Here is an 18,846-nt window from a genome sequence, read left to right on the forward strand (position 1 = left end):
AACCTATAGCATGATGTCGATTGGCGACCGTTAATACGTTCAAAACTTGTACAGACTCTGGACGATTCAGAGCTTGTCATATCAAGTCGAGTTTTAAGAGGGTATGTTGTCTTCGAGATGTCTCGTTTGGCAATTGTGTTGTTGGGTTGCTATCCTATATAAATCGTACCAATAAAAGAAGAAATGCGGGTCGTATCTTCGAATTTTCTGTGCCATCATTTACGCAATTACTTGTTATAACAGAAACATAAATTTATATATTGATAAATACTCCGGACAAGGAATATGAATTGAACAACCTGCGTAATGAATGACTGATTTGAAATTGATTTTAATTTATACGATTACATCTAAACGAATTAGCTTTGAACAAGAATAGTAAACTTATCTTACAGAGATTGTTACATAGATATGCTGTAAAAAAGATTATTGTATATGACGATCAATATATTTGATAAGATGATTACAGCTTATTGGAATGTCATCACTCCCTTCATGCATTTGGCAAGGTTTAAGGTAGATTAACTGTTAGTTGGCTTGAATTGTAAAATAGCCGTTCACAATGGGTCCAGTACTTTGCTTTAATCTGCAAATTCGAGACATAATGACAATTTATGATTATTGGTTTAATAAATGATAATTAAGCGATTTATTGCAGTATTAAAACTGTTTTTTTTTATTTTAAATACAGAAAGTTTGTTTCGTTCCATTCAATTTTCAACTTTGCGATATAAGGAGATATAACTCGTATAGTATTTTTTAAAAGAAATATTAAAGAAACTTCAATTTTTTACTTGTAGCTACAGTGTAGAAAACAAGTTATTCAATTTTTTTTTATGTTTTAACAGCATATTATAAAACAAATCCTTACATACTTACATAATAGTAATACAATCTACATTTTTGCAAATTACAGGACAACTCTGTATGAGGAACTATAAAGTGATGTTCCACCTTAAAATATGATTCATGTTTCTTTGAGGGAACATAGTAAATATATATAATGAAATATGAAGAAGACAATAAAGACCCTCCACATCCAAATACTTATCATATCATTGACCAAAGGTTAAACATCTTTCATGTAACTAATTGTTAACATTTGGTAATTACGATGGTCAAATGACCGTTATTATCCTGTAATTATGGCATTCTCATGACGTTCCTCGTTCAGTATAAAAACGTTTTTCAATGTAAAGGATCGAGTTGTAACATTCCAGGAAAATGGTAAGTTAAATGTTCTTCTTTTTATCGATGTGGATCACAATGGCTAGGAACTAATAGCAACCGGAATTACTCTGTTTGTGTCTTGGAATTTTTCATTTGTTACCTGGCGAATTGGTTTAACCAACCAACTTCAACGTTTACCTCCGATGGTTGCACAGAAAACATGCACAGAGGCGGTCCAAACGTGTTTTTTTTCTCATTTTGACGAACATAATTTGCAGTTGCAATAGTGTTAACTGAATCATTTCGGAAATGTTGATTTATTTCAGGATATGTATGTGGTAGACTACTACGTAACTCCATCTGAAAATAATTAAAAACATTCAAGTTGTCCGGATTATTACTGCATATTTATGATACATAATTACATAATTACTTCTGATGGTCGAAATATTTCAGTTGCCATTACGCAGCCATTAAGAACAATTTCAGTTTATTTCAAGAAAAAGGAGATGTAAGATTTTGATTCATTAATGATCATTAATATAATAAATATGTCTTACCACATACTTATACATAATAGTCTCTTAGATAAAGGTTCAGCGACACAGTTAACCATCAAAATGAATTAACGAAAAATGCCCATCTACAGGTCAACGCATGATCTTTAAATATAGAAACTAACAATTCCTTACTTCAAACTATAAATTGTCCTTTTAAATTAGTTTATTTAATAAATTGATAATTTATATTTGTTTTGATGAATTTTGAAAAGTCACTGAGTAAACCGGATTTTCTTTTAACAAACCGAAAAATGTGTTGTGCAACTTTTCTTAAGTTTAATTTTTTTTTTTTTTTTTTTTTTGGGGGGGGGGGGGGGTAATTGCTTGGTTTCATCGTATTGTTTATGTGCCTGTCCCAATCCAGGTGCCTGTTATTCAATGATTGTCGTTGGTTAATTTCTGTCATATTTCTTTTCGTAAATTGTATTGTATAAATTTGACTGTTAGTTTTATGTTTCAACAATTTCACGTTTTCCATGTCTGTGCCTTTTGTAACCGACTATACACAATGAAATTTTCTCATTGTTTAAGGCATGACCTATAATTGATCATATTTGTCTCATTGGCAATCATACAACCTTCCTATTTTTATATAAAACCCTGAATCACTGCATATTTATCCACCAGTGAATATTATTCTCTTCTTTTGATTTTCCTTCATCTAAAACTGTACTTGTTGTACATTATCAACCTGTAATTACGTATAAATTTACCATGTACCAGAATAACTACCACCTTGCCTATAGTAATTATATTATAATTATATTAGACAATCATTCTGGTATTTCTTATCATATATATAATATGTATGACGTATGCATACACACATGAAACAGAGAAAAAAATCTTTTGTGAGTCAGAAATTAACGAAAGTGCGCTGCCTTGTTACTCAATAGTATTATAAATATCTCTAGTGGTGATATGTTTCTAATAAACTTTCAGACTTTGCTACGGAATGTAAACTATTTAGCAATATAACGAATAAAGTAACTTGTCTTATTAATAATGGGAGATACACGATATATCAATTTCAATAACGCCGGACCTGTAAGTATAATTATTTATTCCTTTTCGTATAAGTAAAAGTAATATCATACATGTTATCATGGTTCTATTATTGTTTTACATCAATACATCGATGTTTATTTATTTTATCTGTAAGTGCTCTACTATACAACGGTATACGTAGTAATGGAGGCCAATTGTCTTCTGCTATATGTATTGATATCTAGAGTATGTATAGAGATTTTATCTGATGCCAAGATCGATCTTTTGAATTGGCACTTGCATGTACTTCTAGAATGCACATGTATGTATTTATTTGTATAGATTAAGACACCTGGAAGTATGTCCGTGTTTTTATATTCTATTCACCGTATAGAACATTCTGACACCTTTTCTTCTCGTCAGAATATTATATCATATGACCAATTTATTCATTGATAGTCAATAGCATTTCTAAAATTTATTATGAAAACTAATGAGACTGTCTGATCAAAATATGTATGCTAGATATCTGTGCGTAGATATCAATATTTCTCCTGTTGTATAGCACGCGTTTCCCTTCTAAAATCTGAGCGAAAAGAATCTAATTTTAAAATAATTTCTAAAACAGTAACTTAGCGTTAAATCAAAGGGCGTTTGATAAAAGTAAAAGCAAAAAAGGTTCATGATCCCTAAGTAAAGTAATTATTCTATTCATTTTGTTTATTTTTCATGACTATCTTTTACTTAGATTTTATTAACTATCTTGAAAAACGTAATGAAAAAAAGCAACAGAAGGACAATCTAACATTTTAACTTTCGAACCGAAAAAAATTGAATTAAAGGTATCAATAAACGTATCTTTAAATAAAGAAAATACTGATTCCGACTATTCAAAAGTAAAATATCAAAAAATACCGAACGGCGAGGAAAAGTCTATACGAAAAGTCCCTAATTAAATGGAAAAAACAAAAGCTCATGATAGACAAACACATCAAACAAATTGATATCAACTGTCATATATTCCTGATTTGGTATAGGGATTTTCAAATGTATAAAAAAAAGTGGATTAAACATGGTTTTGTAGCTAGTTAAACCTCTCACTTGTATGACAGTCGCATCAAATTCCATTTATCTCTAACTTGGCAGGCATTTAATTCTCCAGCCACACTTAAAAAAACTAATGTCGGGTGTGTAACTTTCATCCATATTTGATCGGTTTTCTCTGATAATGAAAAAAAAAATGGTAGAATAGTCATGAAAACAGACATTCCGTACTGCTACCGAATAGGGTAGTACTAAGACTCTTTCCGGGTACTGTTTGAATGTTGGAGAAGGTAGATAAAAGCATGAAAATTGTAAATATGATGTTTTTATGAGTTTCTTTTTCGTTACTGTGTTGTTCAAAAAATTGATATATTTCATTTATGTATTTACCACATAATATTAATCTCTATTTTATTCTATTACAGTCTTCTGGGGTGGCAGTTTGTGATGACTGTGTAAAAGTATTTTTTGAAATAAAACGTGATCATAAATGGAATTATGTGATTTACAAAATAACAGACGATTTAAAAAATATTGTTGTAGAAGAAAGAGGAGGTACACGTGAGTATCACATACAATAGTAAAACGTTGTTTATTGGTTGGTCGCTGCTACTGTATATCATGTGTATTATATTACTTTCAACTTCAATAACCACAAAAAAAGTTAAGTTTGCTTTTCTTCTACGATTGCCCATACCGCTTCCGTTATTTATCTTCAGCTTTATGATGGAAAAAGCAAAGTTAATTTAATTGAACTTTTCCATATCATAACAAGAGGAGTTTTCTTGAATGAAAGCCTTGATTTTTGGGGATGATTGGTTCCTATAAAATATAAATAAGATCACGTATTATAGATGTTCTAGCCACGAGTAATGACCCATGATATACTCTTAAGACATATTTTAGACTTTTTTTAATTCATAATCATGGCTTTGAAAAAAATACATTAATGGGGATACATGGTTAATTTGGACAAATAACACAGTCTTTTCAAACGGCTTTTGAAAGCCAAACTTTGAACAGCCATAAGAAAGTGACGAGTGATCGATAATGGATTTTAGTACTATCGCAATCGTATGAATGCACTCATCGCAATGAAAAATTAATTGTCAATTTTTCAGTTATTAAGATTCTGGTTGAGAAAGCAAAAGTAGATGTAAAGGCAGAGTTTGTTTGAAGATTTATCTATTTTGCAGAACCGTTATCCGATTTATCTTTTACTGCAACAAAAATCAAGCAATCAAGCACTTGTCTGTAGTTTTGATTTATGTTATAGATCTGGATTTGTTATTATTATCGGTAATTATCGATAATTACCCTAACCGTGACCATCTGTTGGAGTTTGTTTTCAGAATGAGATAGGGTTTAAATTATTGATCGGTCAGTGGTACGAAAAATAACAGAGAAGAGAAATTATTAACTCATTTTCATAGCATTCCATCTGATCTTGAAGTTTTGGCAGACGTAGCACACATTTTCGTAAATACACAATTGGGTCTGACAAATAATCGAAGTGTTAGTTATGGTTACTGGACATAAGCCAGGTGAAATACTAGACATACTTTGTGACGCTATTTTTACATTATGCACATGGATGTGCACAGTCATATTATGTGTTGGAAATATTTCAACATTTTCATGTAAAGTAAAATAAACATTGGCATAGGTCTGTTAAATTTTTATTTTAAAATAGCAGATGTATATCGCTAATTCTAAACATGAAACATTAACTTATTATCGTTTTGCACTTAACTTTTCGGAAAAATTAAACCTTTAATGGGGGATGTTTTTGTTTCAACAGTTATAAAACCATTACGTACGTTTCATGATTCTTTATAAGATAATTTGACAGTTCTTGTCCATTCGTGTTTGATGTGTATTGTCATTTGATTTTGCCATGTGATTATGGACATTCCGATTAGATTTTCCTCTGAGCTCAGTATTTTTGTGATTTTACTTTTTAATAACGTTTCGAATTATAAAAAAAACCAGAGAGATGTAAAAAAAAAAAGAAGAAATAAAAAATAAGTCGTAACAAAGGCAACAGTACTGGTGTTGAAAGTCATAAAAAGTAAAAAAAAATTTTTAAAAAATGAACTCCGAGAAAAATTCAAAAAGGAAATTCCTTAATCAAATAGCAAAATTAAAAGCTCAAACACATCAAACGAATGGATAACAACTGTCATATTCCTGACTTGTGGTACAGGCATTTTCTTATGTAGAAAATGGTGGATCAAACCTGATTTTTAAGCTAGCCAAACCTCTCACTTGTATGACAGTCGCAAAAATTCCATTATATTTTCAACCATGTGTGAACAAAAAAACCCAAATCGATTGAGAGAAAACAAATCCGGGTTACAAACTATAACCGAGAGAAAGTCATGAATTATCAGAGGAAAACAAAGTAATCATCGAAGTGAATACATTAAACACGTGTACTAGTATTTAATATAGCTGTCGCTGCATTTAACTATTGTTTTCTGTAGAAAAGCAGTATATGGCGTATTAACCGCAATATATTATGAACTATACAGAATAATATTAAGATGTTATATATTCATTGTTGGAATAATAACTGCATTCAGTTTAATGTGAAGGTGGTATGCTATATATCCACAGTTCTTAACTTTTGGACAAATTACCAACATGTATTAAACTCCAGTTTTGATAGTATTCTGATCGTTTGTCAGTCCGTCTGTCTATACAATACCAGGTTAAAGTTTCAATAAAGTTGTGACCACATTTTCTTTTTAGAATGATTTCTATACTTAAAAAAACCCAGTTGAACTTTGTTGCATTAACCGATGTTTTATGCGTATACTGTAAACCAACTTAATTTCGCGGGCGATTAATTTTCGCGACTTTCGCGAGTAGAAAAATAACGCGAAATTAAATCGTCGCTAAAACAAATCGATTGCAGCAAATATTAGCCATGCTTCCTCTGTTTTTGAATAGTCTATTCCTGGTAACATAAAATGTGTATTGATTAGAGCTTCAACATGACCACTAGAGATAATGCTGTGATCTGGCAACATGCAAGAATTCAAGAATGCATTGAAGACCTGTTGGTGACCTTCTGTTGTTGTCTGCTCTATGGTCGGGTTGTTCTCTCTTTGACACATTCCCCATTTCCATTCACAATTTTATACAAAAAAAACCCACATAATTAGAAAGTACCATATACAATACGACAGAAACTGATATTTTTAACCTTTTTTGTTTATTTCAGATAAAACATATCAAGATTTTGTAAACAAATTGAAAGAAGCTGAAAAGAAAGGGCAATGTCGATATGGATTGTTTGATGTCAAATTTTCATGTAATGATATTCATAGCGAAAAATTAGCATTTTTTATCTGGTGAGTTTTGGTATTGACAATATATACACAGTTGAATGCTAAAGAAGGTTGCAGAACTTTTTTTAAAAATGTCTGCTTTTAATAGTAATTAAAGTTGACTCTTTCATGAGCAGGTAAACATTGTGTTATTTCCTACACATACAATCACCATATATATGAACATGTCACACCCTACAAGTTTGTCAGAATTCTGGTTAAACCCTATATTACTCACATTTTAAGCTTCTCTATCAACCCTGCCTTTTGTATATATATCGAGTTTATTTACAACCACTGGGTCGATGCCACTGTTGGTGGAGTTTTTATTCCCCGAGGGTATCACCAGCCTAGTAGTCAGCACTTCTGTATTGACATGAATTATCATTGATATGTTCATAATTATATAGGTTTACTGTTAACAAAACATTGACTTTTAGAAATATTAAGGCTTTTCTACCTCATGAATATATACTTTACATTAGCTGTATTTTGCTAAACTTTTAGAAATTCTCAATACTCTTTAACTTCGTACTTTATTTGGCATTTTAAACTGGTTTGTTTTTAATCGATCGTCAATGATCTTTTGTAGACGAAATGCGCGTCTGATATTAATTAAAAATATTTATCCTGATATCGTCGATGAGTTTAGTACCATATTCAGCCTTTTTGCCGATAGCAGACTGTATAAGTTTTTGTGAGTTACAATTTTATAATGGTCAATGTACTGTTACCACTTTCAGAATAGTCAATGTTCTTATTTATTAAAGTTACCATTAAGTACTGTTACCATTTTGGTCAAACTAAAAATACAAGTACATTTAAAAAACGATCAATATAATGTAAGACACTCCGGAATGGTATATCTGCTTTTCCTATTCTAAACTAGCCATGGTAATATTGTAACTATACCAGAATGGTCAATTCCAGGTTGAAGAGATATGTATTCATTGAACTTACGTAAAAAGCAAAATGTAAATGATATTTGCCAACAGTACCTTTACATTTGACAAGACACACAGGTTGTTAGATATAGGAAGATGTGATGTGAGTGCCAATGAGACAACTCTCCATACAAATAAATATTTATAAAAGTAAACCATTATAAGTCAGTGTACGGCCTTCAACACGGAGCCTTGTGTTTGTTCACTTTATATAAGATATATTTCTAAGCAATTTAAGGAATAATCATTTGTTGCTATGTTGGCTCAAATAACAATTTTAAGTCTTTCATTTCGCATTGTTCTTGAACAGGATTCTTATCTAACAGTCAGATAAGATTTAAAGTATAACGTATAACAAAATCGATATATTTTGAGAAAACATATAAAAAGAAAAATATATACAAGACGACTTTAGAGGGTGAACCTACTTTAAGATTTAACCATTAAGTAAAAATAACTCAAATCAATATCATTCAGAATGAAACATACAGCCAAGTAGAGGTTGAGATCTCACAAACATCTTTAACCCCGCCGCATTTTTGTGCCTGTCCCAAGTCAGGAGCCTCTGGCCTTTGTTAGTCTTGTATTATTTTAATTTTAGTTTCTTGTGTACAATTTGGAAATTAGTATGGCGTTCATTATCACTGCACTAGTATATATTTGTTTAGGGGCCAGCTGAAGGACGCCTCCGGGTGCGGGAATTTCTCGCTACATTGAAGACCTGTTGGTGACCTTCTGCTGTTGTTTTTTTTCTATGGTCGGGTTGTTGTCTCTTTGGCACATTCCCCATTTCCATTCAAAATTTTATTTTAAACTCACCATAGATACCAGAATTCACTACTGACCAACACAGTAATTAACATACCCAGGACTAACACCATCTGTCTTCTAGAAGCCTGTCAGTTATAGTCAAAGAACATCTTGCAGAGTAACACGTACCTAAATTTATTTCATAATTTTGATGTGCATTTCACAATATTGAATTGTGGTGCCATTATTTTAACGTAACACCAACCTACGTTTCCTTTTATTATTATTTCAGGAATCCAGATACAGCTTCAATTAGACAAAAGATGATTTATAGCACTAGTGTTAAAGCTTTAAAACAGAGATTCAATGGTCTTCATATTGTTATTCAATGTAATGATGAGACTGACTTAGCTCTATCGCATGTTTTTGAAAAATGTTCTGCTAAATATGTTTAAACGATGTCAATCAGTTGTTTATCTATCATTTATTACTTCATAAACACAAAGAATGAAACATTCGGGAGTCGTAGATTTTCAGGAGGATACATGGTCGTGTTTAACAGATTGCAGCAAGAACCTACATGAGTATCCATTCATAAATCAGTTGTGCATTTATGAAATTGTGATACATTCTTTATACAAAATAACGAATGCTAAGAGTGCTATCGTCGTTACTATGTAACGAATTTGGACGGGTCAGCTTATGAAACAGAAGAACAAATTAATTAAAAACTAATTGTAGACATACTTCTCACATGGAAAGTGTTGTTGCGAGACATTGTTTAAATAGAATAAACAGTTGATGTGTTATTTGTATATGCCATCATTGTTTTAATGCCTACTTGTGTCTAACAGATTCAAACAAATTCTTCTCAATTACAAAAATCAACAACCGAAAAAACAATAAGCATCTGACCTAATTCTGCAATTACACGTTCAGCTATATTGAAGATGTCGTGTTACCAACAACCCCTATTTCAGTGATACAATTTATCCAAGTGAACTAGACATGAATGCTACTAACACGAAAGTAGAAAGTTTGCTACTGATTTTGATATTTCTGACATTTAACAAAAATGGAAGACTTGAAATTATGATATACATTTATATAAACATTACGCAAAAGTATGTTAACATTATACGAGCTTCAATCACATATCTGTACGCACACGAAAAAATTCTCCTGACAGTGTTGTGAGAAAGATAGACAGAAGTCGATAGTTTACAGGTTTCTACATTACAGAATGTAATTATAATTTGACACATAGCCACTAGACGATAAGCAAGAAAAAAAAAATCGTTCAGTGATCACAATAGTAATATTTTTTCGCGGTCATGATCCTTAAGTAGACATCAGAATAATAATTCTACAACTTTAGTATCCATTGGCGGTTCATGAGATTATATCAATTTTTGTTGGTTGGTACAATTTAAATGAATGACGAATTTAGAACATCAGTATACTAGTGTTGTCTATTTGTAATGTTTCTTTTTTAAGGTTGAAATGATTCGACAAAACCTATTTAAGATTACTTTTTTCATTTACCCTTTTAAATCAAACGTCAGAAACCGATGTACCAGAGGTTCGACTTATTGTGGGAACTTTGTTAACATTGAATGTCATGTCCACAGGGATTGTATTCTTTTATTGTTATGGGATATTGTATTTTTTCCTTTTTCGGTTTAATTGTAACTGGGAAAAGTTTTTCATTTGGGTTACATAGCTCTAAACTAAACCGATACATTGTGCATTTATTATAGTTGGATTAATGGCTTGTATTGAACACTTCGTCAACATATTTCTATTGTATCATTATGCGTATGGCGTTATTGGATATTAATTTAAAATATTTTTTGTATGTAAAATTTCCGTTTTATGTACTCTTTATTTCCTTGGTAGAGGTTTGCAGCTTTTAATGAAGCTAGTGAAACACGAACTTAAAGCAAATGCATTTGAAGTTATGTTTTTGACTGTTATACGGACGCCATGCTTTTGTTTAGAATATAGGAATACCTGTATCACAGATACCTTAGATATATTCGATTAGTCGTAGTCAACAACCCGGTCCTCCTTGTCTTGTTAAGACATCATACCATTCTACTTATCATTAGACGGATGGATAATAAGTTTCTGCACAACGAAAAGCACCGTCAATAAGAAGGGTGTCCGTCATGGTGCAGGAGCTGATTCCCTTCCTTTACACATGAGTTCATTCAAAATTTGGGTCTTTTATTTCATTCTCAATGTCATGTGAAAAAAAAGTGACATCACAAAAATACTGAACTCCGAGAACATTTCAAAACGGAAAGTCCCTAGTCCAAGCATTTTGAGTCTTCTCATTAGTCTCAGAATGGTAAGTAGTTTCTTCTACTTAAGTTGGCTATGTACGTCAAGCAAAACAACTACAAAAATTATAAAGTCAATTCTGTATTTTCAGTTTTGGTGATTATTTTCTCTGATAACGGTTAACATACAAACATTCCGAGAATGTTGGTAATAAGTGAGTGTGTAGTTATAACTAATCAATGTGTACATTGCACATTCCTCGTGCACCTTTATGACGCAGTATATTCTATTTATACAATTATACAAATGCTGAATGCATAAATCACACCAGCAAATATGTTAGACAAATCACTCTTTAAAAACATATATTGCATATTTCTACAAATGATAAGATATAAATATAAAAAAGATGTGGTATGATTGCCAATGAGACAACTATCCACAAAAGACCAAAATGACACAGACATTAACAACTATAGATCACCGTACGGCCTTCAACAATGAGCAAAGCCCATACCGCATAGTCAGCTATAAAAGGCCCTGTTAAGACAATGTAAAACAATTCAAACGAGAAAACTAACGGCCTTATTTATGTAAAAAAATGAACGAAAAACAAATAGGTAACACATAAACAAACGACAACCAAAAATGGTCATTTGTTATCTTATATAGTTTAAACTCGTAGCAACTGAACATCTAAGAAGAAGATCCCACAGGCTTTAGGTTGTACATACATTATTATAAGTGGGTTTTTTTTCTACAAAATTGTATTCAGTCAGAAGTGTCATCTCTCATATCAAAAAGTAAACAAAAATACCGAACTCCGAGGAAAATTCAAAAGTCCGTAATTGAATGGCAAAATCTAAAGCTCAAACACATCAAACGAATGGACAACGACTGACATATTTCTGATTTGGTAAAGACATTTTCTAATGTAGAAAATGGTTGTTTAATAGCTCTCACTTGTATGACAGTCGCTTAAACTTCAGTTATATGAAAAACACTGTGTGAACAAAACAAACCAATATGCTATGCAAAAAATGACAAAAATAGGTGAACAACAGTAAAAATTGTGTTATAATCATAATCAATGAAAAAAAATATGAAGCGAAGAAATCACTAAGAGGCATATAGACAAGGCACATAAGAAAAAATAAAAGACAAGAATACAAAATTTTACCATAGAACAATAACACAAAGAGGGATGTATAAGTACAGAGTGATGTCAAACTGATGTCGCAAAAACCGACTGAACAGCAAAAGTAATATTCATAAAAACAGAGAGAAGAATAATATAACGCGTTATCAAGATGAGAAACAACATTAGTACCCAGAATCTAAGCATCAATACTATTGTGTATGACTTTCAAGATTTATACGGAATATTTATCAACAAGGTCTTGGTACCTTCCGTTGAACTTTTTTATAACCCCTGTTTATCAACTTTTTTTAATGCCTATATGTCACTGTAGCACAAACCTTATATTAAAACTACTTTACGTTTACATATGTTCCAGGGTTCGCCCAAAAATAACTCTAACTAATTCAGGAGAAATGCTAATGCGCATTCGACTCAAATGAAGATTGTGTTTCTAACTAAGTTCGGTTGGAAGCTTAGTTGCAATAGCGAATTGGGTATAAACCGTTAAATGTGATCTGCAAAGGAATATATGACGAGTTTCAATCCTACAAAAAGAAGGAAGAGAAGTTCTTAATCCATATTTAATGTTAGCAAGAATTATACCAAAAATGCTGTTATGGAATGTATACCCTACAGAGAGCAATTTAAGTATGTAATAGAAAATAAGTACAGATTATCGTGTTGTCAACAAATTGATGCCTTCAAATATCAGCCGTGTTTGACAATGTGAACACTATGTCAATCTACTAATATTTGAAAAAATATTCATGCGTTGAAAATCCACTCGAAGGAGAAGAATTGAAGAAAAAAATAAAGACATAAATAAGTCACATCGGTAAAATACAGGATAGACAACACCAATGAAAGGAAATTTTTTGAATGCATGTAAACACAATTGAGAGAAACGTTGTTAATGAAACAAATAATTCATATCATCGTTATTTATTCATCCGACAAAATCGTGCATTATATAAAGTATATTCTAAGATTTAAGGTATAACATTATTTTAATAAATTACATTTTTGTTCCTTTGTTTTGTTTTTATTTACAAAGTATTCTATGTGTTTGAAGATAAATCGTTAGTTTGAAAATGTATAATCAGGGATATATAAAAAGATTTTTTTTAGAAAGAAAGAACATGCTGTTTCAAAAATAAATATAGTTATTATATGATAAACAAACTACGAATCTGCTTTTCAATCAAATTTCCATCTCTCATTTCTTCTTATCTTTTTTTTTGGCCCGGGGGGGGGGGGGAGTCAAACTGTTTTTAGACGAAAGAAACCGATGACTGAAATGTTAACAACACTTAGCCTGGTATATTTGTTTATATTTGTATATATAAGTTTTAACAACATTGGATTGATGTTGTGTCTTCATATGTATCAAGTAGTCTCCACTTTTGTATAGGCATTGGATATCATTGATAACATTAATTATTCTATAGGTGACTTAGAACATTTGGAATAACCAAGACATCAAGACTTTGCTAACCTGTGCGTAAATATGCTAAGCAATCTTTGACACAACTTTTTGGATTATTTAATTGCAATGGTCCTAAACCTCGTATTGCATTTGTCGTTCCAATGGTTTTTTTTCAAGCTCCACTTATAAGTATAATGTACTGTGAACGAAAAATTAGATAATAAAAATACTGAACCCAGATGAAAATTCAAAACGGAAAGTCCTTAATCAAGTGTCAAAATCAAGAGCTCTAAACTTGCCTGGGAAAATGCATGACTGTGAAAGAGAAATATGGTACTACAGAGGAATGATTTGACACAAGGAAGGTCATGACAATTAGAGTTGATTCCCTTTGAATAGAATATAACATGTAATATACTAGTAAATAATATTTTCTCAAATCTTTTTAGACTGATTTTCAAAAGTGATCATCTGTACTTGCCTCTTAGTTTCACTTGTCTCTTGCAAGTAAAATCAATCCAGGGTACGATAAGCCAACATTTGTTGTCTTATCGTCTTGGTCAATTTTTGATTTCTTGCTAGAACAACAAACATGGCATACCTTAATTGTTAAAACCTATTTACGTGGTGTCTATTATGTATATGAAAAGTCCAAGCAAGAAACATCACTTGGTGTTGTTGTTATAGATAAATACCTAGAATAAATTAGACAATCAAACCTTTAACATACATATAACAACTATAAGAGAGATAACGTGATAGTTATGTCCATTTTTGGGTATTATATTTTCCGATCTGTGCGTCCGTCCGTTCTTCTGTCTATTCAGTATTCGTCCGTTCGTTCGTTCGTCCATTCTTCTTTCCCTCTTCAGGTTAAAGTTTTTGGTCAAGGTACTTTTTTTACTAAGTACACATTTTCCCTACGATATGCTTTTTATAATTTAATGCAAATTTAGAATTTTGACCTAATTTCACGGTCCACTGAACATAGCAAATGATTGGGGCACCCGTGTACTAACGATTCTGTATTTAGTTTTTTTTGCAGATCTACCCCAAAGGATTATAATTTGTATTTGAAAAATAAATAGAATAGATTTGACAAAGGAAATGATGTAGACAATGCATTTTCCAAAGCTGTAAGATCAATTAAAGGTTTTAAAGCTTTGAATTTTTGATAAAGATCATTGTTAAAGATCGAAATTGTAACAATAAAAAAAAAACGAGAACTGAAAAACAGCCAAATGAAATATCAATATTTTTTCCCCATACACCTTCCTGAATATATATGTATGAAGGAGGAGATACCAGAGTGACAGTAAAACTTTTAAAGCCAGACCAAATCGGAAATGTCATGGCAAAAAAAAAAAGAAAAAAAAGACAGACAAACAATAGTACACAAAATACAACATAGAAAATTACGAGGTTTGAATAACTTTTCATTTAACAAAAAGCAATCATTGAATCACTGTAGTGAGAATAATATTCATTCTAAAAAATAGATGCTTGAATATATGTTAATTTAGAGAGGTTAACATACTTATGAACCCTTACAAAAATCGTTTACCTAAACCACTTAGATTGTAATAAAAATATTTTCGCATGAAATGTCTTCAAAAGAATGCAGATACCTTTATTTTGTATTATACATTATATTAAACCTTATAAAATTTTCATCGATTTAAAACCTAATTCAAACAGACGAATGAGTTTATGATTTAAAATTAATATCCGCGCAATAAATTATCATTAGAGAAAACTTTGAAAAATTATCAAAAGTAAAAGAATTTAAAATGTGTATTTCCCTAGAGTAATATTATATATTATTGATACGTTTGAATCTTGTTTAAACTGTCTACGAGTTACTTTTGCATTTTAAAATGCGTGAAACTGGTCGATTTTTTTTTCTCTCATATTTTTAATTTATCTACCCTTAAAGAAGAGTAACTGTTGAGGATTTTGTTTTGGGGGGAAGGAGGGGTCAAATATTTACAGGAAGCGAATAGTATATAATTATAAAAGAGGAACGAAGATACCACAGGGACAGTCAAACTGATAAATCGAAAATAAACTGACAACGCCATTGTATTAAAATGGAAAAATGACAAACAGACAAACAATAGTACACACGACACAACATAGAAAACTAAAGAATAAGCAACACGAACCCCACCAAAAACTCGGGGGTGATCTCAGGTGCTCCGGAAGGGTAAGTAGATCCTGCTCCACATGTGGCACCCGTCGTGTTGCTTATGTAATAACAAATCCGGTAAATAGTCTAATTCGGTAGGTCACATTCATGAAAGGGAAGGGGATTGTAGTTACGACGTAAGGAACATATCCGATATCATTTGTGAAACGGTTATTCCATAACGGTCAACCAACTCATGATGGCGTCCGTAAAATTTACGAAGGGATGATTTCAACCTCATCATTTGTATATTTTTCAAATCTGTATATCAGGCTTATATTTTGGTGGACAAGACGTGCGTTTTTGTCTTCTCAAGACTCAAACAGTATTACTAGGATAAAAAGAGTTGAAATCTAAATCAAATCCAAAATTGGAGAGCATTACACACTGAAATTTCCGAAAAGTTGTTTGTAATGCTGATGTCCTATTTTCCTAAATACGATTTTTCGATATACTAAACAAACAAAATATATGCTACAAGTTTCTCAAGTATTTATGAAAAGATATATATGATCAACAGCTTAACAGTTATGCATTGTAGTATTTAAGTGCTTTCCGGATCTACAAGACACATACTTTCTGGTAACAGTTCATTTGAATAACAAGTGGTATGATGCATAGCACGATAATACACCAATTCTTGTTTATACTTATGTTCAGCATATAAAAGAAGTGAATGTCGCTGTCATATCTTCGGACGATTTCTTTTTAATTCGTTTATTTCTTGTTATAGCAGTTCTTTCATTATCTATGGTTTTTTTTTGTATTTTGAGTCCATGAGTTATTAATCTAATATTTTTGGATGAAGATAACTAGTGTTTTCATAATTTTTACATTACGTTTGACATTTAAAAATGCTCTTCAACTCAATACTTAATGAGGCGATTTCACCTCTTTATTTCGAGCCTCACAGATGCGTCGTTTGTTCACGAAAATACATATGTAGCATCTAATGTACAAGGTACAAGAAACTTAAGCCTGGTATCTATGATGAGTTTATTGTAACGTATTTGGATCACAAAACATTAAAACAAAACACATTTCTATTTTAAAAATGAAATTATACGATATATTAATCTGAACTATCACGCATCCGAATGCATATGATAGAATTGAAGACATCACATACACTTGTCATAAATACATTTTTTTTGACAAAAAAGTATCGTTTTGGTTCTGGTAAATATATATACGACGGTAGCTTACTTATTTTTCAAATTTCGTAATTGGAATGAATCGTATGAACTTCCGGATCTATAGCAATATCGACTGCATGAACATGGTAGGTGTCTCCTAATATGCATGAACCACCAACAATGCGAATTCATACTCAGTAAAATGTTACAAATAGGAAATTAACAGCTTAGACGACTATAACGGTATATGAATACCAAAGACCGCGAAAAACAACGTCGCTAGTGAGTAGAGACATCGACATAATGTATGTTGTGGCATTTTGTTTATGGGGCACAACTCTGTTAATGAGGTCCTTAAAATGTGGACATGCAGAAGCGTAACGTGTTTACGACTATTTTTTTTAATTCGTTGGTAATTCGCAATATGCGGACCAACATAGGGAACCTATTTATTTATTATGACTAAATATTATCCACAAATACATTATTCGTTGAAATGTTTTTAGATTGTAAGATAAAGATAATTCGAGCTTGTAATATGTAGACAGTCAAGAATTTGCTGAAAAGGGAAATGCAAAGGGTTGCGGTCAATCATATGATATACATAGATAACCGAAAGAGTACCTGCGATCTAAAGTTTCTTTCGTTGTTTTTTTGTTTTTGTTTTATTTTTTAAGAGCAATTTTTATATTTCTCAAATAAATGACATCAAACCAGAATTGTTTTTCCATAATAATAACCCGTTAGTCTTAACCTTTCAATTATTTTCATAATGTTACACCTCCGTACTATAGAATAAAGGACCAATTGATGCATATTGATAGAATATTGAATTATTTATTGAAAAAAATGTTATTGACAGTAATGTGTGCTTGGTCCATTAAAATACCTTTTATGGCTTAATTGAGGTAATTCAAACTTTCTTTGATAGTCATATTATATTGCAATTTTCGTAAAGCCCAATGGACAAGTATAACATGCAAATTTGAAAAGAAACAGTAAATAATGCATACATGAATTCGTATGACAGAAAAAAAAGTCTTGAAAATATGCTGACTGGTAATAACACACGAATGGGTTTATGATATGTCATGCATATGCTATGATATGCAATACATTAGCATTTGGAAAAACATAGACAATTAGATTATTAAATTCAAAAGACTTTAAATGTTTATTTCCCTAGGGTATTTTTCTTACTTATAAATTATTGATTAACTTGCTGGTAAATCCCATTGCTGTTGTCTTTTTTCTTCTTTTCTCTCCTCTGAATATTTAGATAAGAATCGCTGAATTACGTTTGCACTCCAAAGTACACACACAGGTCTATTTGTTTTCTTTAAAGTTATTGTTTCTACCTTTAAAGGAGTGTTACCGCTTATAAAAAAAAGGTATGGTTATGAGGTCTTAGATATTTACAGGAACCATGTAGTGTATAATGATTTGCTGTAACTAAATTTCTACTATCAGATCATTTGAATTATTTATGTTATACTTTTTATGTCATCTGGTATTTATACAGATTAAAAAAGAAGATTTAGTATGATTGCCAATGAGACAACTCTCCACAAGAGACCAAATGATAAAGGATAAAGAAATTAGCAACTATGTCACCGTACGGCCTTCAACAATGAGCAAAGCCCATGGTCAGCTATAAAAGGCCCCGAAATGACAATGTAAAACAATTCAAACGAGAAAACTAACGACCTTATTTAGAACAAAAAATGAACGAAAAACAAATTTTGTAACACACAAACAAACAAAAACCACTGAATTACAGGCTCCTGACTTTGGACAGGCACATACATACATACTGTGGCGGGGTTAAACATATTTGCAGGATCCCAACCGTAATCTGGGACATTGGTATAACAGTTCA

The 18,846-nt window shown here is 31.4% G+C and overlaps 1 protein-coding gene across 2 annotated transcripts; it reads left to right on the top strand.

Annotated features, from left to right (window-relative positions):
* Nucleotides 1-1,145: 1,145 nt before the first annotated feature.
* Nucleotides 1,146-9,603, top strand: LOC143068094 (actophorin-like). Of its 2 annotated transcripts, none has more exons than XM_076241863.1 (4): nucleotides 1,146-1,227; nucleotides 4,187-4,322; nucleotides 6,991-7,120; nucleotides 9,083-9,603. In XM_076241863.1, the coding sequence occupies exons 1-4, from the start codon at nucleotides 1,225-1,227 to the stop codon at nucleotides 9,243-9,245; spliced, it is 432 nt and encodes a 143-aa protein (XP_076097978.1). In that variant the 5' UTR covers nucleotides 1,146-1,224; the 3' UTR covers nucleotides 9,246-9,603. The 2 variants fall into 2 exon arrangements, with proteins under 2 accessions (XP_076097978.1, XP_076097977.1); XM_076241862.1 differs by lacking the exon at nucleotides 1,146-1,227 and adding an exon at nucleotides 2,552-2,777.
* Nucleotides 9,604-18,846: the final 9,243 nt, after the last annotated feature.

This window comes from Mytilus galloprovincialis, chromosome 3 (genome assembly GCF_965363235.1).
Source record: "Mytilus galloprovincialis chromosome 3, xbMytGall1.hap1.1, whole genome shotgun sequence".
Taxonomy (NCBI): domain Eukaryota; kingdom Metazoa; phylum Mollusca; class Bivalvia; order Mytilida; family Mytilidae; genus Mytilus; species Mytilus galloprovincialis.

Excerpts from the sequence above, each read along its gene's own strand:
- LOC143068094 (XM_076241862.1), top strand. The coding sequence starts at position 2,736 with ATGGGAGATACACGATATATCAATTTCAATAACGCCGGACCT. Across the intron at positions 4,323-6,990 it reads AGAAGAAAGAGGAGGTACAC|ATAAAACATATCAAGATTTT; the intron begins GTGAGTATCACA and ends TGTTTATTTCAG. Across the intron at positions 7,121-9,082 it reads AAATTAGCATTTTTTATCTG|GAATCCAGATACAGCTTCAA; the intron begins GTGAGTTTTGGT and ends TTATTATTTCAG.